Source organism: Dipodomys ordii, unplaced genomic scaffold (assembly GCF_000151885.1).
Source record: "Dipodomys ordii isolate 6190 unplaced genomic scaffold, Dord_2.0 Scaffold26, whole genome shotgun sequence".
Classification (NCBI taxonomy): Eukaryota; Metazoa; Chordata; class Mammalia; order Rodentia; family Heteromyidae; genus Dipodomys; species Dipodomys ordii.
In genome coordinates this window covers 4,316,924-4,339,332 of record NW_012267242.1, presented here as the reverse complement: position 1 = coordinate 4,339,332, position 22,409 = coordinate 4,316,924, and the positions used below count along the sequence as shown (strand labels likewise).

The window sequence follows — 22,409 nt, the reverse complement described above, 5'->3', positions numbered from 1 at the left end:
TATACTTGCTAGAAGGTATTTTACCTCTTGAACAATACCCCCAGACTATCAGAACCAATATCTATGATTCATTAAGTTCCCCTTTGGATTACAAAGTTATTAATGGAAGTAATATGACAAAAAATTTTTTTTAAGTCATCAACATATTTAACTTTGTTCTTCCTAGAAAACGATGTAGGTTTCCCCTTCACTTATTCTTAAGAGTTTTAGTGATTCTATGAAATACCTTGAAGCTTTCTCACATACTATAATCTAGTCTGACAGTATTTTAAGCAATTTACAAAGTAAGGAATAAGCTCACTTCCTCTGCATGAAAATCATGAACTACATGGTCCCACACTCAAAGAGAGTTTCTGGGGGGTACCACAGCTATCCAAATCTGTGGTAGAGTTGTTCCTCAGACTCACTCCTGGACAAAACTTGCCAACCATGTGTCAAAAACACAGACCAGTATTAAACTGTTCAGCTTTGTTGCAATTGCTATGAACAAATCTGAAACTTCAACATATCATGTAGATTAGGTAGTGGCTGCACAAAATTTTTTCTTGCCAAAAATTTTATACTTTCTGAAATGGAAACACAGCATTGACTAGTTCACTGGTCTTCATTTTTATTTGCTGATCCTGGATCAATTAGCTGTCTAGAGCTAGGGCAAATGAGCTAAGTGAGCTCTGTCTGCAAGTGAGCTACCTGAAGGATAGAGGGAAGAAGTGGCATTTTCTGATCATTGATTTGCTCTTGTATCCACACTTCTGGTGAATTCACAAGACAGGGCTCATGGTTGTTTTTGAAATTTTTAGTACTTTATTACTATGTACTTCAAAAAGCAGTTATAAAACTATAAAAATAGAAAACAGGGGATTTCTCTTACTATCCATTTACTCCATTCATCTAGTAATTAAACTAATTCAGTCAGTGATCTCATTTGCATTTTTAACCCTACAGATCAGAGTGAAGAGATGCTGGTATGGCTTCACCTAGAACCCCACCCTGTCCAATACTCCAAATCTTATTTAACTCCTAAGATTCTGTTTTACTAGTTTAAGTGGTATTACATGCCAAACTACATAGACCATGTAGCTCTACACAAACTAGCTCCACCACAGTGATTTTGGTTCAAGAGATCTAGGGTAGGGCTAAGCAGTGTATCTGGATTTAACACCTCCAAGGTGTCACTAAGAACCAGTAAAACTAAGCAACCTGGAAGAAATCCTGTACAGAAGCAATATGCTCTGCACAGGGATGAGGTCCCTTGACTTCTCATTCCCCCCTAACACAGCAAAAAACAATTGGTCTGCAAACTCTTAAAATCTGTTCTACATCTCCTCTGACTAATGGCCTATCAACTGCACAGGCGACACTCTCAGCTTAAGAACTAGCATGCTTTGTCATTCCTAGCACTAGCTATTTATAGAGTACATAGTTATGTTTTTAGAAACTGTAGTAAGAATTGTTTACAGATATAACTTCCAGTAAGTGGAGACTTTTAAATAAAACTCTGCTGCAGTACCTTATACTGATGTAAAGTTTGTGTTGGCCTCCATATAAAAATGATTCCACTGAACAACCTGTAAACAAAACATAGGCCAGTGAAATAATTCAGTTATAAGGAACTTAATTATGTTACAAATGAATAATTTGTTCCCAATACACTAATACCATGTATATTAGCCTAAAAATGGTTTAATAAATACGTTAATGTGAATCAAGTTTCATTTAGTGCATTTATGAAAAATACTCTAGTGTAAGCACTTTAAGAAAATCAGATATTGTAGTAATGTTCTCAAATGGTAATGTTCTCAAGCACTGTTTAAAATTAAGTGTGAACTCAAAAGAGTCCTATGTAAGATTCAAATTCAGCAGGACTGGGGGCTGGGAAGGTGGCTCAGTGGTAGAGCGCATGCCTTGCATGCCAGAAGCCCTGGGTTCGATTCCTCAGCACCATATAAGCAAAAAGAAAAAAGCCGGAAGTGGCGCTGTGGCTCAAATGGTAGAGCGCTAGCCTTGAGCTGAAGAGCTGAGAGACAGCGCCCAGGCCCAGTGTTCAGGCACCATGACTGGACCCAAAAAAAAAAAACCAAATTCAGCAGGACTGGGTTCTTTTATCCTGAGGATCTCAGTGCTAGCATCTGCACAATAAGAACAATTCTTAGCAGAGTGTTATGATAATATAGGATCTAGAATCCGCACAGAATGACGGAAAACCCTTTGACATAAGAATTATTGTTTTCATTTTTCTACCAAAATGTAAACAAAAACTAGTAGAGATGCAGTTCAACTTTTTTTCTCCTAGTCACAATACCCTTCATGATGCAAATGTAAAGAAAAAAATTCAAGCAAGTGATAACATGCTCAAACTTACAAGGTACCAGTGAGAACTCATATCTCTGCTTTAACACCAAGGTTTAAAATCCTGTACATAAAAGTAACAAACAAGAGTTAACATGTAGTATAATCCACAGATTAGTTTGACTTTTTATATTTTTACTATATAGTAGTATATACTGTCTTTTTTTAAGTAAGTAGTCTTTTATTCCTAGTAAATACTGTTTCTTTAATTTTCTTACCTGCTCACCTTTCATAAAAACATGAGTAAAAAAAGTGGGTGAGATACAAATATAGGAGTAAGGAAAATGGGTGAAAGAATTAGTCCTCAGTGATTCTATGATTATAATTTGACTAACCCTTCATTTATAGCCCTTTAAATTCTACCTCTCTTATTATAAAAAGAAGAAAAAACACAAACACATAACAGAAAGGTTACTTCAAACAGATTGTTCATTAAATAACTAAAAACTCATTGCTTAATCATTTTTATTTGGTTTAATTGATAAATAAATACAAGAGAATTTTAAGACACTGACAATATAGTAAACTTTAAAGAATTTCAGTTTTACTCACTTATACTTCTTAGAATGGAATATATACATTATTCATCAACAAATGCTATTCATCAATAAATGCTTAATGTGGTTTAAACTTACATTCACTTTATTTTCAGAACTTGAAAAACAATCTAAATGAAGGATATAAGAAAATTATTTCTTTTCCTCTGAGAATTTAAAATAATCTTTTTTACAAGTTAAAACTTTTAATAAAAAATTTAGAACTATAGTGCCTAAGTATAACAAAACTGCCAGTTATGTATTTTGATCATTAATATTGAAAAAAAAATAGATGGTGGCTCCTAACGCAAGGGAAATTAGTAACTGAGAATTTTCCCTTCTGGGGACTCAAAGTTTTGCCTTGATTATTATTTTTACTTCACCTTTTCAAACACAATTGCTCCAACTTAGAAGAATGTTTACATAGACTTTTAGCCTAGAATATTGGTTATACATGCTAAGATTTAAGAACGCCCAACAATGAGATTTAGAAAATGACCCACAATTAAAATGAAATGATCCTACACACATTGGAATGTGTTATTCCATATCATTAGTGTTTTGAACTACATGATATATTTTTTCACAAACATAGCACCTCATCAAATTCCTGGTAAATACTTTGCAATCACAATAAGGGTTGGAAGCCTAAGCTCCAAGAAGAATCACATGATTCACTTAAGAAAGCATTCCAAGACATGGCTCAGGCATATGAAGATGAAAGAATACAGTCAGTTCTCAGGCATAAGATTAGGAGTAAAGACAACAAATCAACAGTGAGGAGCTAAACATTAAAGTGGACTCCTGCTTTACAAATGTTCTCTTAGACATGCTTGTGAAACTTAAAATTACAAAATGGAAAGAGGTTATGATGGTTGTATCTCTTTATTTCAGGGAATTCTGCTAAAAAGATACTAAATGAAGTCCAATTTTAGTTTGTAAAATTTTAGTGTAAAAAAATCCAGAAAGGTTTCAATTTTCTTCTGGATGTAATAAAATTATCATTCATTTTGGTAAGTTTTCACAAGCTGTACTCTTGTCCGGAAGAATCACTTTTTTTATGCCGAGGAGATGGAGTGGTCTTTGTAGGGGATGGGGATGCGGTACCAGGAGAGTCAGTTCCACCATCCGAAGTGCTGGGTGAGGATGCCAGATGAGGAACTTTCTTTCTTCCGAGGAATCCTCCCCCTTCAAATCCGCCTCTCTTCCTGAATTCCACTTTGTTTTCATTTTCATCTTCCGACGCTCTTTTCTTGGATTCTGAAAAACCTTCTATTGTTTTATGCACTTCAGGTCCACTTTCTAATTCTTTCAGACTTTTTATTTCTGTTCCAGGAGACTTTCTCTCAGATACATTACATTCTCCTGTTGCCCCTTTCATTTCAGCTTGTACTGGACCCAAGTTACCATTTTCAGGGACAGCTCTTTCCACATTTCTGTTCAAATTAATTGTCTGGAAGTCCCTGTAACTGTGAAAGCTCTCAGTCCTTCTTGCCCTGGCTAACAAAGGACTCTCTCTATAAGGCCTCACAGAGCCATAAGTAGCTGCTTCGTGAATTGTTTCATGGTGCTGGAGCTGGAGGCTGAAATACAGGTTTTAAGAATTAAGAGTTCAAATCTCACTTGACTTTCTCTGGAATATTTCTCATTAACTAGGTAAATATAAGGTGTTTATATCTATATTTCTTTCTATAAAAATACCTATCAGATAGCCTACATATACATTTACCAGTGTAAATAATACCACAGATATATATTCATTCAAGCCACACTTTAAACAGCTGACAAAAAGATGGAAAAAAGAAATAAGCAATCCATCTACTATTTATACCTGTTCTTCAGTTTTCAATTTGTTGATATGCTAAAATAAAAGGCATACTATATCACTATATCAAGTGTGTAATGCTGTCCCTTAGGCAATGGGCACAGTAACGCCAGGCACAGGAGACCCTTACTGTCCACAAGGATGCAGTTCCACAGAGAAACCACAAACGCTCAGGATTCAGAGAGCTCAACACTGAACTGCAGAGGTTTGATTCATTGCTTCCTGTAACATGGCCAACTTCCGCTATGATCATAGTGCTTTTCAGAATCTAAAAATTTCATCACTTAAGTTCACCACACTAACTTCGATCTTGCCTTTTAAAGGCGTATTTTCACAAAATTAAGGGCCAGGGAACAGTAGGTCTCACAACAACTTAAACACCATCAACCAGAAGTGGGATACAAGAACTGAGTTGCATAATACAGACAGAAGAATTCCAAATTTTTGTTTTAAGGTGTCTTTTTGTAAAATTCATTTTTGACTGGATTTAGTCAGAGCTTCATGAAAATAAATACATAAAGAAGGAATAAGGTTCTTACTGCTTCCCAAGGAGACATGCAATTTGCCTAATTTTGGGTGAATTCTTTTTTTTTCCCCTCCCAGAGCTGAGGACCAAACTGAGGGCCTTGGCACTTGCCAGGCAAGTGCTCTTCCACTGATCTAAATCTCCAACCCCTTGAGTGAATTGTTGATCACAATAGGCATTCTAACTGGAAGTAATTCTCAACTGAGTTAAAATGAGGCAAAAATGAGGAGGGGGCCTAATTCAACAGAATCATTGCTTAGTATTTGTAAAGTCCTGGGTTCATCCCCTAGCACTCACTCTCACAGAGAAGGGGGAAAAAAAATCTTTACTATGTAAAGGATAAAATATGCATATAGATGAGAAATGCATTAAAATGTTAAATAGTAAGTACCAAAGTAAAGTTTTAACTAAATACATACTACGACAAATAGAGCTTTTTAGCATCTGTAATTAGAATGCATCAGTCAATCTCCCCCAAAGCAATCAATTCTTTAACCTACCTAGAATTTGATTCTCGTAGACGGCTATGCTGAACCACAGAAGTTGCTGGGCTAATGTTAGGAGTAGCACAACGAGATGTGCTCAGGTCACACTGGTCTAGTAATTTAAGTAGCTCTTCTTCAGTTGGACCTCCTACATCTGAGGAAAACAAACACTCCTTAGAATCACTTATGGCAAACTTGTACTTAGGTCAAGCGTCTTTCTCATGGGAACCTACCCCTATCTTCGCTTTTGTTCACCATATCCATAGCAGTGGTCAGGTCCCACATTTGAATGCTGCCATTTGTATGGCCTGTAAACAAGTAGCGCCTTGGCCTCGAGCCCATCCTACTCGATCCCTCACATTCTCTCACTGTAAATGAGGATATTGTAGTACAGTCAACAGCTTGAATCTCACATATTCTGCAAAAAATAGTAGACGATTGTAAACTATGGGAAGCAATAACATTTTACAATTAAGATTTTTCATTAACGGCAATGTTAGAGTTGAATGAGTATCTAAAGCAGACTTAAAAGGGTCAGACAAAGTCAATAGGTAGTGCAAGTCTTGCTTCTTTGGGAAAGGTTCTTATACACCAATGCTTTATTGAGCTAACTGAAATAAGGCAAATAATTAAATCACAAAACCTAAAAAGTCTTAATGAGGTTTAAAAATGAACCATGACAAACAAAGCTGAAAGCAAGCAGTCATGCCAAATCTTGAAAAGTCACTAGGACTTAGGTGAAAAGTTTAAGATATGAAACTAGGAAAAAAAAAACACAGATGGCCCAGTATATGTTCTTTTAGGATCTTTTATCAAAGCATATTTAAAATAATAGGTAACTCACTGGTTTTCAAATATGATAAAAATAACCTGAACAATTATTTATTTTTTGGTTGGTCATGGGGTTTGAACTCTGGGCCTAGGTGCTCAGCTCTTTAGCTCAAGGCTAGCACTCAACCACTTGATCCACAGCACCACTTCCGGTTTTCTAGTGGTTAATTGGAGATCAGAGTCTTTTGGACTTTGGTGCCCGGGCTGGCTTTGAACCGTGATCCTCGGCCTCCTGAGCAGCTAGGATTACAGGCGGGAGGGCCCAGCTATGAACACTTATATCCATCCTGATAAATGAGGAAATCAAGGGAAAATGTAAGCAAATTATTTTCCCCAAAGTCATATAGTCAGTCATATGAGAGCTAGCTGAATTGTACTGCAGTGAACTTCACAGAAGTGAAAAAGATTATTTAAAAACAAAAATTACTATTAGGTAATCCACATACACTGAGGTATTGGTAGAATACCTGGCAAGTAAAACAAGTCTATGAATTTACCCTAGTATGAAAAAGGAAGGAAGGAACAAAGAAAGGAGGGAGGAAAAGAAGGATTACATATAGTAATAGGCTATGCAGGCTATGCTAGTCTCACGCCTATCTTAAGGGGAAAAGTTATTAGTATTGTACCACTGAGTATGACATTTGCAACAATTCTTATTGTAGTTATCAGGCAAGGTAGATAGATCTCTTTTGGTCATGGGGCCTGAACTCTGGGCCTGGGCACTATCTCTCAGCTTTTCAGCTCAAGGATAGTGCTCTACCACTTGAGCCACAGCACCACTTCCAGATTTTTCTGCTTATGTGGTGCTTGAGTAATCAAACCCAGGGCCTCATGCATGCTATGCAAGCACTCTACCACTGGGCCACCTTCCCAGCCCCAGTAGATCTCTTTTTAAAAAATGTTTTTTAATTCATAGTTTTTTGTTCATTGATAATTGTTCTTACTATTGTTAATGGGATGAATAACATTTACTTTTGAACATTTGTAAACTGATTTATAAAACTAGATTCTTTATTTTAAAATAAAACAAATCAACTTTACACGCACATAAAAGTAAGTATGAATTTGCTTTTGCCCCTCTAAGGGATAGATTCCTTAGAATTTTTCTGTCAAAAATTTCCACAAGAAGTGTTCTTCCTTACTTTCGAATAGAACCCTTTCAATTTTGCTTCTATTAAGAGTCTGAACGTTAAACAGCAAGCTTTGGTTCACAACAGTTTCATAAAGCTTTATCAATTCTACAGTCACTTCAGATGGTTATTTGTATAACTATAGTTTTCCCAATGGAATCATAAATTTAAAAATGGAAAGATATAATTTTAGCATACACAAATAGTTGATTACAATACACTTCCACTGTCTAAAATAACAGAAAAGAGGGGATTAAAATTGACCATTGTAAGTGTTATACCAGTTTTAATAAGCATTTGGCAGGTTTGTTTTTAACCAAATAGATGCTGAACACTAAACCACAGGGATTTATAACATTTTTGAGATAATAATTTGGTCTCATCTACATTCAAGCTTCTAATACATTTTCTTAAATTAAAAAACAGAAGGCTGTCAAAAAGATAACTTAAGTACATAAAAATCAATTTCTGGAATTAATTCGTTTTTTGGTTGCTAATAACTACAACATACAATGAACCCTGATGGAAAGAAAATTTATCATCTTAAAGTTAAGACTTTAAAACCACCAACAACTTCAGCAACATTCAAAAGAAAAGCAGCTTTTATTTAATGGTGGATAGGAATTTTACTTAGTTGTTTAACATGCAAAAAAAAAAAAACCAAACTTGTTTTGAAAAAGAATTGTTAAAGCTCAAGCTCAATCTGAGGCGGCAAACAATTTTAGAGGAAGTAAAATTTGAACCAGTGCAAAAGAAAAATGAAAGCACCCTGTATTCTGTGACAGTCAGGGTCATAAGATATTTTATATTTTTAAGTCATTTTATCCTACAATATATTGTCAGATAGTTGAACTTTGTTTCGTTTAAAAAAAAAAAAAGCAAAAACAAAGGTTAAGGGACATGACTTAGCGACATGACTTTACACAGATCATAAAAGGAAGTGCAGAACTAGTTTATCTGTCTGACATTCACTTTGCCATATTCTTCGCTTTAAGATTGATTAGAAGTCATTTCTAAAGGATAAAATACTGCAGTGGCACATAAGGGAAGCAGGCACACTGTGCAAACACTGAGAACAGTAGATAGGATTCCCCTTTTTGAGAATAGAGACATTTTGTCTACATTAGAGAAGAGGGAAGAAGAAATGGTATAAAATACAAAAATGAAACATGGGTACATTAAATTGTGCGTGCCATAAGTCTTTAACTTGTCATTATTCTTCATCAAGGTTTAATGTTATCTTTGTATTCTATACAGGGACACGCTCAGATAATCTGTAATTTTTTTTATCTGAGAGATGCAAACAATGCACACAGAATTGAATGGAGTTGGACAGAAAATATTTAAATTCTAGTCCCTCTTGAAAGAAATCAAAGGTTTTAAAAAAAATTAATCAGTAATTGTATTTGTCCATGATAGAAGGTCAATGTGTTACTGTTCTATTATATCACTAAGTAAAGATTTTAAATCTTAGAGAATAAAAACTAAGTATATTTTTAATATTAACTTAATAATGAATGTAACAAACTACAAATGTTTTGAAAGAAATAAAGCAATTTCTTAGTGTAAGTATAATTATAATAAAGTGTTACCTTTTCCCAGTAGATGAGAGTCTTACAAATAGTTTGTTCGTGATGGGAACAACCTTCTGGATAAACACCTGTTGGTCATCTCGTTCTCCAAATGGCCCTTGATCAGAAAACAGCAAATAAAAAAATAAATTTTAACTTGTATCACTTTACCAAAGGAATATCAATACTAATACCCAAGTCTCAAAAAGAATTTCTTATGCTATAAAGCTAGCATTTAATTCCAAGTCAAACCACATGCAAAACAGACTGATAAAAGCACTTCAATATGCATTAAAAAGTCTTAAGATATACATAGTATTTCTTTTTTTTTTTTTTTTGTCAGTTGTGGGGCTTGAACTCTGGGCCTGGGCGCTGTACCTGAGATCTTCAGCTCAAGGCGAGTGCTCTACCGCTTGAAGCACAGCACCACTTCCAGTTTTCTAGTGTTTTATTGGAGATAAGAATTTCACGGACTTTCGTGCCTGGGCTGGCTTTGAACTGTGCTCCTCAGTAGCTAGGATTACAGGCATGAGCCACCGGCACCCAGCTAGTATTTCAAATTTTTATTTTAGCACTAGGCTTTAAAAGCTGGATGTGATAATTTCCTTAAGGCTGTATATTAACAGGACAGTGAGACTTGTTACTCAGATTTTCTTTTTCCCTCTCTTGTTTTTGCTTAGATTCTTTTGCTGGAATTATAACATATTACTAGAAAAATATGCTACATTTTTTCTTAATAGATATTATAAAGCCATTAAAATGACTGATTATAAAACATTAGCTCTTTCTAGCTTCAAATTTTATTTCAGTAATTAAGAAGAAAAACCATTAAGTATCAAATGTGTACACCATCAACATTATTTACAAAAAGAAGTAGTTTAACATGTGAAGATGGCATTATGTAAATATGGAAGTGGTAAGATATTTTGCTCCCAATTTTATAGACAATGAAAAAGCTTTAATAATAAAATTCTGAGAATTCATAGAACCTAAAATGAACAAAACCCATGCTAAATTTCTGATTTCAATAAAAATGTCACATTTTAGATTCCATTTTAGATTTGTAATGTGGATAATATATTCCATCTGAAATGCCTGGAAATATCTGAAAATTCTCACCTATGTCATTTCCAGAGGAATAGCTGCCATGGCTTTCGGTCTCCTCCAAAGACAGTATCTTGAATGAGGCTAAAGGAGTGGAACCTGGCTGAGTAGAGATCATGCCTCTGAATCGTGTCACTGTCCATGTTCGTACATGATTATTATCTGCACAGACTAGGAGAGAAGGTGATTACAAATGATTACTAGCTACACATCACAGGGCCCACCAAAATACTCTTCTAAATTCATTTTAACTTTTTCATTATGATCTCCATTAACAGCCTATGGTATCTTTTAAGAACCAAATGACATATTTACCTTAAATTTGTTGTACCTAGCTAAGAAGTGACAAAACTGAATACATTTTACCTTGCTGAAAATATATCCTTTTTATGGACAAACTACACAGTGTATAATTGCCACAAATGTTAAATAGGTCCACATCAGGAGTTACTGAAAAATTACTATTAGCATTTACCAAATATGTAGCAAGCAACTATTTATTCTCACTCATAACATTAAATATTCTATACTAGAACTGAGCATTACTTTTGTATAAGTATATTGTTTTTTAAAATGTTATTAGCTCTGTTTTTTTAATGGAATATATAAAATGAAATTTCTTCCAATTTATATCCATTTTCCTTTCTATTTTCCCTATCTGAATAAGTACTGTTACTAAAAAGAAAAACCTATACCAAAAATGTTATCACTAATATAAATAAATATACTAATTTATCACTTATAATAACTATAAAAAAATCTGTTGTTACTCATTAATAAGCTTTTATTCATTTGTAAATTCTAGGACAGGATTTAAGACTTCTATATACATACTAGTTCCTATTGAACAAATGAGTTACATATTGTAAACCAAACTTTGGAAAGAAATTTAATTTTCACAAATAGCAACAAGTAACACCTACACAGTTTTGTTCTTATGTAGCAAAATTCTTAATTTTTAAAATGTCAATTTCTCTGGTTCAAAAAAGGGAGGCAATATTTATTTTTAAACTGTTTAATCAATTTTATGAAATTAATTTCCTGATTTTACTGTTACTATTAAGTTTACTGGGATTCAGAAAAACAATTTAAATAATATTTTAATAAATTAGTAAATTAATATTGGGTAACCAAGGCAAGTTTGTTAATTATTATATGAAATCTTAATTTTAGGCATTAGAACACAGTTCAGGAAAAGAACATGATTACACTGTTGCTTATGTCCACCAGGTGGCATAAGTGGGATTATATAAAATACTCCAGGTTTCGGATAAGTTCGTCATTTTTCTTGACAAACTTAATTGCTGAAATTTCAAATCTACAAGAAAATTTTTATATTATAAGCTAAGTTTATTTAGTAGTCATTCTTTGGTATTACATACTACAATACATTGTAACCACTAAAATAATAACAGTTACTAAGCACTGTCACTTATACATCATAAAGACCCTACAAAAAAACATATCCTGTCATAGGTTTAAAATGCCTCATTTTACACATTTATTCAGTATCTTTTACAAGCCAAGAGCTATGCTACAGTGGAAAACACAAGTTCCTGGAGCTGTAGAACTTCTATTTTAGAATAAGGATAGATGTTGAGCAAATAAATACCAAGTGAAGAAAACCTCTAAGAAGAAAACAAATGATATAGGTTGACCCACAACAATGAGACATACAAGACACTATGTTGAAAACGAATTTTACACAGTTGGGGGGAGTGGAGAGAAGAGCTGGGGAGGTGGGAGGGATGGTAGGGGAAAAACAAAGAAGTGGGTAACAGTGCTTGATAGGAAATGTACTCATTACGCTACTCATGTAACTGTAACCCCTCTGTACAGTATCTTTATAATAAAAAAATTTTTTTAAAGAAAACAAATGAGCTCCTATTAAGAAAGCTATTATTGGACAGAGGTTTTGCTAAATGGGAGTGGTAGCCAAGAAGACCTCATGGAGGATATGTGAAATGGGACTTCAATGACAAGAAGGCAGCCAGACAAGTTACCTAGAAGGGAAATATTTAAAATTAAAAAAAATCAGAAACAAAAGTTCTAAGTTACAGAGGCAGGAACAAAAGAAAGTGGATGGGAGGTTAGGAAAAAAGTATGACATAAATAGGATCTAGAACACAGCAAAAAGGCAAGTCATGGTAGAGACTATGGTGGTACAAAGACAGCCCATACAAACAAATCCATGAGACTATTATCTCCAATTAACCACTAAATGCCAGAACAGCCTTGAGTGAAAAATTGGAGAACAAAAGACACATTATATTTCTGAAGTTTATTATACTATAACCAGGCAAAATCAAAGAAATCTCTGAAAACAATCCTAAGACTTCTTCAGTTACTAGATCTTCCTACAATTTCTTTTTTGTTGTTGCTGTTTGACATGGGGCTTGAACTCTGGGACTGAGCGCTGTCCATCAGTTCTTCAGCTCAAGGCTAGCGCTCTTAACACTTGAGCCACAGCGCCACTTCCAGTTTTCTGGTGGTTTACTGGAGATAAGAGTCTCATGGACTTTTCCTGCCCGGGCTGGCTTTAAACTTCAATCCTCAGATCTCAGCCGCCTGAGTAGCAAGGATTACAGGCATGAGTCACCAGCGCCTGGCTTTTTCTACAATTGCTTTTCCTATTTAGTATCATTTTCTCCAAAAAAAATACTCTTCAAATTTAATTTGTAGGCATATAGAAAATAACAGAGCCAACTTTCAGAGAGAGAATTTGTTCTCAATTCGAATCGTTCATTACTTTACCCGACACAAGATGCTTCTCTGACAGCATGATCTTCGTAACAGGGCTTCGGTGAACTGTGAAAGTCTGAAAAAGCTGAGGACCTGACCCAACTGTCTCTGGGTGCTGTACAATCACACGTACTGCTCCAGAGCTTGTACCATAGGCAATCTCGATCCAGTTACCACTGACACCTAGAGAGTCAAAGGTGAACGGCAGTTATTAAGTAATAATAAAATGAAAGCTGTCCTTGAAAAACTTCCCTATGATAAGTGAGACTCAAGATTATGACCAAAACTACCTAGTAAAGAAATCTGAAGGCTTCTCTAGCTACTTTACATCATTATTTCCTTATTAGTATCTTCCTAACCTTCACTTCAAAATAAAACTTCACCATTACATAGTATATGGGAACAACACACTGAACTTGTACGAATTTCCATGTCTATCAACCGAAACTAAGTCATAATAGTCTCTTCCTTGATCACCTTTCCCAGTGTCTGAGACACAGTTGGTACTCAATACAGTTACAGAATTAGTAAATCTGCCATGCCAAGACTCCCATTGAAACAAGGCAGTATTCCTAAAGCAGCATTCCATGCAACTTTGAATGACAGTATCTTTTACTTCTGCTATACTATCAAGTCAAGTATTACATATACTATTAACACTTTCTAAGCTCTGGAGTAAGGAAGGGTACAGTAGTACACATTTATAATCCCAGTACTCAGGCGGAGGTTGAAGCAAGAGAATCTTGACTTAGAGCTAGCCTGTGCTATGTAGTGAGACTGTCTCACAAAAACCAAAATCAAAACCATAGCCGATGGAATAAACACAAATTGCTTACATCATACTTATCTATCTTGCTCTCAGGAAGTCAGGATTACAAATGGCTGTGCCCAGACCAAAATACAAAATTAAAAGTAAGACAGATCTCAGCAACTAACATTTAAAAAAAGTAAAATGAGCTATTTTTCAAGGAAGATCAATGTATAGAATTTTTTTTGATAATAACACAGTCTACTAAATACAATTCAGATGGGAAAATTTTTAATTTTTCATCCCAAAATATGTTGATTTACTGGTCATTTTCATTTTAGTATAAAGTAAAATACTTATTTTAGATTAACAGAGCTGAAATCCTTAGCACTGAAATTCTCAAAAGGATCAAATTAATTTTACCCAGTCACATAACACACTAATGAATAAAAACACATTTCCACAGGAGCTTTGGGAACTTATCGTGACTACCATCGACTCACTTGTTTTGGGTGTGAGGTAAACACTCAGAGCAGTTATCGCATCATTGGAAGGATCATGGTAAAGTTCAGTAACAAGAAGATCATTATCCTTCATTCGCAAAGGGAACTTCTGCATATCTAACCAAAAAGTTTAAATAGCATTATAAAATAATATTTTCCTTTAAAACTAATATAATTTAACAAGCATTTAAATAGGAACATTGTCAGTGTCTTACCTATGTAATATATTGATCCATTGTTACATCCCAACAGAAGGAATGACCCAGCAGTGTCATAACTAGTTATAGGAACAACATCCTGAACCTATGTAATGAGATTTTTATCAGATGTTAGAAAGAAATCACAGTTTATTTTCTGTTCAATTTCCTCAAAACCTTGTTTTGATAAAAACAATACTCAATTTTATAGGGCTCAACAATTTGACTTTTTTCTCTTTTTTTAATGTTGGTCCTTGGTCTTGAACTCAGGGCCTGGGCATTGTCACCGAGAAGTGGCTAGGGCGCAAGGCTTTGCTCAAGGCTTGCTCTCTACCACTTGAACCACAGCTCTACTTCTGGCTTTTTTCAGTACTTAATTGGACATAAGAGGCTCATGGACTTTCTTGTCTGGCTAGCTTCAAACTGTGATTCTCAGATCTCAGCCTCCTGAGTAGCTAGGATTACAGGTGTAAACCACCAGTGCCAGCTAACTTTTTAAAGTACATATACATAAACACCCATGCCCCAGGGAACTCAGAAAGAACATCACCATAGTTTCTTTTAAAGGATTTGTGAACATTGTATTCCCACATTACACTTCACTTTTGAAGTCAGCTGTATTACCCTCTGCCTGCTTGAGATCACTAGATCATAGCCCACTATAACTGGAAGGCCAAGTCTGACAAGACCATTTCTCTCATACTTCCTCTATAAAAAATTTAAAACCCAATCAAGTCACATGGTAAGAGGCAGAATTAGAACTAATAAACAGAGCAAGTAACAATGAAACAGTACTTGATCCTTTGATAATTTATTTTAATATTTTTCAAAAGGCAGTATTTCTTTTTTTTTTCTTCATATGAATATTTTACCTGTTTTCTAGAAAATCACAGGCAAAAACAAAAAAATCTCCTAAGTGTGTGGGATTTTTTTTTCAGGTACTGAGCCTAAAAAGCAAAATCCGTTCTTTCAGACAAATTCATATAGTGAGAAGAGAAAAAGAAGGAGTTTACTACAAAAATCAAAAAGTAACTAGCAAAGGAAGAAAGGGAAGAAGGGAGGGAGGGAAGGAGGGAGGAAAGGGATGATGTTAAATAAAATAAACTGAATCTTCCTTCCTCATAGTTCAGGCCATGGGGCATATGCAACTACACAGATGGCATTTAAATGAAATAGTAGTCTCCAGGTTTTACATACAAAGGTCAAAAAGAGATGTCCAATATTTTCTTCACTTCTGTATCTGTAGGAATTTGGAGGGTTATGAATTTTGAGCTCATTTATAGGAAAAATCATTTCTTCTAAAAATGTCCATGTGCCCTCACTTATAAAAGTGTCCCCCATCTGGTTTCATGTCTACATCTAGAAACAAAAATGATCCTAGATGATTTTCTCAAATTGGAATTCAATTCACATTATTTGTACAGTTAATTTGAATATTTTGCTTTCAGTTTTTCATCATGAGTTTTTTTCTCTTTTCCAAGACATTAAACAAATGTCCATTTTTTTTTACTATAAGGTTATTGGATAAGCATGTTTTTTGACAGAAGCTCCATTTTTACCTTCCCACAAAGCCATGCCTATTCTTGCCCAGACCCTAGATTCTTGACAGATGCCATGTACTGTGTGTACACAAATAAATGAAGTATTTAATATGCATATTATATATACACATATAAATGGTTTTAATATTCATATCTAGTCTTTTTAGATGCAGAAAGAGGAAGAAGCTTGAATCAGCCAAATGAACTCCCTTACTGCGCATTCTAAGTGATTATGCTTAGGACTGTGGTCAGTACATAATAGATGCCTAAAACTTCTTTCTTAGATTGCAGAAGTATTTCAGAATACCGATTCAGTGTAAACTTTATGTGTAAAGAGGGGGATCAAATGTAAAAAGGAACAAGAAGCTGAAGTTGAGCAATTCCTTCATTTTTCTTTACTAATTTATCAAGTTTCAGTATTTTATTAAAAATGTCTAAGTGAGAAACTGATATTAAAAACAAATTTTTTGGTGGGACATAATGGTATATGCCTAAAATCCCAGCCACTTGGGAAGTGGAGATTTAGGAACACTGAGGTTCAGCCCAGGCTCCTCCTGCCATCCCCCAAAAAAAGCAAGATCCTATCTCAGCAAATAAGCTGGGTATGGGAGACATACTTGTAATCCCAACTAGTAAGGAAGCATAAATAGGAAGATCATGGTCCATGGCTATCTCCAGACAAAAAAGCAATACCCTATCCAAAAAGTATCTAAAGAGAGAAAGCCTCAGAGTATGACTCAAATAGTAGAGCACTGCCTAAAAAATGCAGACCCTAGGTTCAAACTCCTGTACCACCACCAATAACAAAAAGAATTAAAAAGAAAAATTTACAATGTCTTTTTTTTTTTTTTTTGGTTGTTGGGGGGCTTGAACTCTGGGTTTAGACGCTCCCTTCTGTACTTTTTAGCTCTTCAGCTCAAAGCTAGTGCTCTACCACTTGAGCCACAGTGCCACTTCTGGTTTTCTGGAGATTAGAGTCTCACAAACTTCCCTGCCTGGGCTAGCTTTGAACTATGATCCTCAGATCTCCTAAATAGCTAGGATCATAGGCGTGAGCCACCACCGGTGCCCTTTCTCTTTTAATGTCTTTTAAATGGAAATTCTTTCTCCACTCTCATTATCTGACTCTACCAATTGGAATCAAAATTGATCATACAATGAGTATAAAGGATTATTAAAACCCTTAAATTATCTACATATGTAAATATCTAAATGAGTATAAATGCAAGGGTTGCCCTGAATGTTTTTTCTGTGTTATCTGTGGGTGGAATTATCGCCAGGGGACGAATGAGAACATTTTTGGCTAGTGTCACAGCAGCCATGAGAATCAGCCTCTGGTCTGCTGTGATCTGCAGATGCAGATCAAAGCTGTGATTTCACTGCATACCATCTCTGCAATGCACTACAGAGAAATCCAGCTTGCGGGTTATAAGGCTTATAATGGTCAACCTTCCTAAGGTCTTTCTGACTCGTATAACAAATCTACTTTGTCAGATATGGTTTTTTACTTCATGCATACACTAAGCAAGAAGCCTGGACTAAAAGTTTAAGACTATCTGAAAGATATTAAAACTTGGAGGATTGGGGCGGGGGAGCAGGGGGCGTGGGGGAGGATGGGAAGGGATGGCAAAGGGAAACAAAGGAGGAGGCTACAATGCTTGATAAGAAATGTACTCATTATCTTGCCCATGTAAATGTAACCCCTCTGTACAGTATTTTCACAATAAAAAAGATATTAAAATGTTATGTTATTTTAAAACTGTTAGCTTTTTAAAAAAGTGCTGAAGACATGTTCCTTCAAGTAAACTTTAGCATTTTAATTTTTTTTTTTTTTGGGTCCGGTCGTGGGGCCTGAACTCTGGACCTGGGCGCTGTCCCTCAGCTCTTCAGCTCAAGGCTAGCACTCTACCACTTGAGCCACAGTGCCACTTCCAGCTTTTTTCTTTTTGCTTATGTGGTGCTGAGGAATCAAACCCAGGGCCTCAGGCATGCAAGGCAAGCACTCTACCACTGAGCCACCTTCCCAGCCCAAACTTTAGCATTTTAGAAGAAACTTCAGCCACTGAAAACTCAGACAACACAATTAGCAAAATGGTCCACCTGACAGAAGAACTTCCATAAACAAATAAAATTCCCACTTCTCTTTAAAGAAATACCATCAGCAAAATCTTAATGAACAAGTTCTTTTGACCTAAACCTTACAAGAACCACCCTCCTAGACTCACTGGGCCATATTTTTATGCTAAGCATATAATGCATCCTGTTACACCTCTGTGGAGGAAGTCCACTCTAGTTAGTATCTTCTCCCCAAACAAACACACACAAACCTGATTTATCTTTACTGAAAACAAAGCCTATCTTTCCTATGAAACAATTCTTTTTTTTTTTTTTTCCTGGATTGTTGGTGGGGGTGTAAACTTGTTCAACCACTTTGGAAAGTAGTATGGAGGTTCCTCAAAAGATTCCACATAGAGCTCCCCTAGGACCCAGCAATCCCACTTTTGGGCATTTACCCTAGTGATCACAAACAAGATCATACTAAAGCTACCAGCACAACTATGTTTATTGCAGCATTACTTACCATAGCTAAGATATGGAACCAACCCAGATGCCCCTCAGTAGATGAATGGATAAAAAAAATGTGGTATATATAAAATGGTATTCGATGCCTCCATCAGAAAGAATGACATCGCCCCATTTGTTAGGAAATGGAAAGACTTGGAAAAAATTATATTAAGCCAGGCCCAAAGAAACATAGGTCCCATGATTTCCCTTATTTGCAATAACTAGTATATGTCTGAGACAAGCAGAAAAGGTCAGATAAGATGATGTTAGGCGAAATGAACCCCAAGATAAGACACAAGTGTTTTTTTTTCTTTCTTGCTATTGTTTCTAACGTATTTATAAGGTGATTGTTTTGTTGTTTTGTATGTCCCTCCCCTACAGTATACCCCCTATTTTCACTGTATTTGATGTTGGTATAATTTAGGGAGGGGAAGGGAAAAAACAAATTGTTTAAATAGGGATACAGGTGGACCCATTGCAACAATGAGATGTACAAGATGCTATATCCAAAAACAAACTTTACAACTTTGGGGGGGGAGGGGTAGTCATGGAGATGGGAGGGCAGGGATGGTAGGGTAAAAACAAAGGAAGAGGCAACAATGCTTGATAAGAAATGTACTCATTACCTTGGCTCATGTAATTGTAACCCTTCTGTATGGTATTTTCACAATAAAAAAACTTACTTAAAAAAAAAAAGAAACAATTCTTTTAATTGGAAACCATTTATTCTCTCACTACCTGCCCCCACATTTCTGTTGCAAGGTCTCAAGAACATTTTTCTAGTCTCTCATCAATCATGATGACACATTCCTGCCTAGACTGTCACTTTCAGACTGACCCATCACCTTTGTGAGAATCTTAGCACTTGGATTAGCTTACTTTTATACAATTTTCTACAAGTGGATATTCCAGAACTTAAATATCCACACTGAGTCCTATTATACTTCACTGACCCCTACTACAATTACATCATTCATCATTACCTATGGGAGATTTGTCCCAAGACTTCCGAGGATATCAAAATGCTTGGGTGCTAAAATATTAAATGATGTGGTATTTGCATATGACCTATAGATATCTTCTCATCTACCTCTAATTCACCTTCAGATTAACTATACTAGCTAACAAAACAAACTATATTGTTTAACTGTATCATTTTTAGAATAAGATGACAAGAAAGAGTATGTACATGTTTGATACAGGTGGGATTTTTAAAAAATTATTTGCATCACAGTTGACTAAATCTCAATGTGCAGGGACATTCCCTTTACATTGGAGGGTTTACTATTTTATCGTCAAGTCAGTTCAATAGGTGATATGAAAAGGCTCTACCACTGAGAACTACTTTCCAGCTCTAAAAAGCCTACATTAAACTTCTCATAATATTCTTCCTAGTAATTTTCATTCATTTCAAGACCAGTCTTCTTAACTTCTTTCTAATCCCTGAGATTCTTATATCTTTTTCTGCCTACTTGACACTTCCTTACTACCAATTTCAGATATCATAATTTCAATAAACCAGATATCATAATTTCTCAACCCTTTGTGTGTCATATCCATTTTTATTAAAACTATAATTCTGAATCAAGGTGATAGTTTTTTTCTTCTCTCATTCTAAATCAATCTGACACCAATCCTGTCATTTCCAGAAATGTTTTTCAGATAGGCTCACCTTTGCCATCTCTGCTACCACTGTCACTAGTTAGTTCTCTCTGCTTCTTCCACTAGATTCCTTCATCTCCAGCCTGCCATTCTCTTTAGAATGGTAGCATTCTAAAACGGGATCCCTGGTGTCTTAGCTGTTCCTCTTTTCTTCAAAATCAAGTATTCATAATTTGCTAGTCTTTATCTCCTTACTCAAGTACTTCAGAGTATTTAGCTTAGTATCTTTTTAGAACAAGCTATATATTTCAAGCAGATCTCTGCTTCCACTCAAGAAATGAAGTTTGGGGGCTGGGAAGGTGGCTCAGTGGTAGAGCGCTTGCCTTGCATGCATGAGGCCCTGGGTTCAATTCCACAGCCAGAAGTGGCGCTGTGGCTCAAGTGGTAGAGCGCTAGCCTTGAGCTGATGAGCTGAGGGACAGCGGCCAGGCCCAGAGTTCAGGCCCCATGACCGGACCTCCCAAAAAAAAAAAGAAATGAAGTTTGCCTAAATACCATGTTCACAGCATGCAAGGTAGGACATTCAAGGAAATGAAGAGGTGCCAAGCCACTGTTGAATAACACTCATTTTCCAAAGCAACATAGATTTCTTGAATAATAATCAAATATCTATCTAGAAACAAATTTACCACCAATTTCAATATTCTGGAGAAATAGTGTGGACTCTAAAAAGAAAAAATAGATAAATAGCCTAAGTTTCACAGTATTTTCACTGCTGCAGTATGCGTTAATTAAAACTAACCTGCCAGTGCTGAGTGACAGCATTCCACACCCCCACTTTCCCAGTGTGACTCGTGGCCACCAACTGGTTGCCAATAAAGAAGAGGGCATCCACGGGAACACCAAGGCTGAACACTCCTTAAACGACAAAACAGAGAAAGAAGCTAAATTATCACCATTTTTAGGATTAGTCAAATGTAAATTAAAAATATCTCCAAGGGGGCTTACTTGAACCTATTTTCATTTCTACACATACTGTGCTAGATCTGGGGACAACAAATGAGAACTTGGTCATCTTTTAGCAGTTTATGGAACTCCAGAGCAGAGAATTTGTTGTAATCACACTGATAAAAACGAATGACTTGATATCTAAAGCTGTGGTTGTCAATCCTAATTGATCATTAAAATCATCTGGAAGATTTATTTGCTTATTTACTTAGTACGAAAATGTGCCAGTCTGGGGCTTAAATACAGATGCTCATACTCTTATTTGGCTTTTTTGTTCAAGCCTGGTGCTTTACCACTTGAGCCTCACCTCCACTTACCACCTGGGAAATTAAAAGTGAATAAGCCATGGGAGGAAAGAGAAGATGACACAAGTAAAGGAGATTGTAAAGAGCAAACCTTACATATTAATATAAAAGAACCAAAAAATAAATAAATAAAAGAGCCAAGTATGGCTAGACAAAGAATTCCAGGCTCACCTTGGAATGGTATCTAATAGCCTTACATAGTTGTCTGTCTTTAGCAGAGCAGTGTGTAAGGAGTCAATAGAATATGGATTGAAATACTAGCTCTAAAAGTATTGTTATTTTTCACTTTCTGATTCTTAATAATCTCACCTACAAAATACAGTTCTAGCTCAATGTCTCAACAATCATGCTCATCCTTAAACAGTTATAATCTAATTCTGGTATTTAAATAGTATCATTGTAGTTCTTTGGGATGTGTTTGTAATATCTTTTTAATCTAATAGTGAGGGAGAATAAGCCACACATATAAAATACTGTTTCATGGCCAATGTGCTAGTGAACATCTATTTAATTCTAGCACTTAGGAGGGTAAGTGAGGAGGACTGCGAGTCTGAGGACAGCCTTGGCTATATAGTGAGTCCCAGACAAGCCTTGGGCTCACAGTGAGATTCTCTCTTTAAAAAGAAAAACAAATTGTTTTATATAGATTTCTACTCAATTATTAGCTTGCTTATTTCAAAAAAGAAAAAGTATGTATGTACCAACATATATAATTTTGTTAGCATTTAATTGAGGAAAGACCCATAAGGCCTTGAACAATTCATAGGAAACAATTAAGGACAAGTAAGGTGCATTAACATAAGACAGGGATTGCCAGGTCCTCTTGAATCTTACACTGATA

At 35.5% G+C, this 22,409-nt stretch overlaps 1 protein-coding gene across 1 annotated transcript in view; it reads right to left on the bottom strand.

Moving 5' to 3' along the window:
* Positions 1-2,796: 2,796 nt before the first annotated feature.
* The window catches only part of Kctd3 (potassium channel tetramerization domain containing 3), a 33,738-nt gene continuing 14,125 nt past the window's right edge, over positions 2,797-22,409 (bottom strand). The window contains exons 9-17 of the mRNA XM_013015349.1: positions 21,058-21,173; positions 14,566-14,653; positions 14,351-14,467; positions 13,112-13,282; positions 10,373-10,528; positions 9,275-9,371; positions 5,955-6,139; positions 5,737-5,875; positions 2,797-4,468 (exon numbers count right to left, since the gene is read on the bottom strand). Coding sequence (XP_012870803.1) covers positions 3,907-4,468; positions 5,737-5,875; positions 5,955-6,139; positions 9,275-9,371; positions 10,373-10,528; positions 13,112-13,282; positions 14,351-14,467; positions 14,566-14,653; positions 21,058-21,173 — 1,631 coding nt within the window. The 3' untranslated portion in view covers positions 2,797-3,906. The remainder of the gene's footprint in view (positions 4,469-5,736; positions 5,876-5,954; positions 6,140-9,274; positions 9,372-10,372; positions 10,529-13,111; positions 13,283-14,350; positions 14,468-14,565; positions 14,654-21,057; positions 21,174-22,409) is intronic.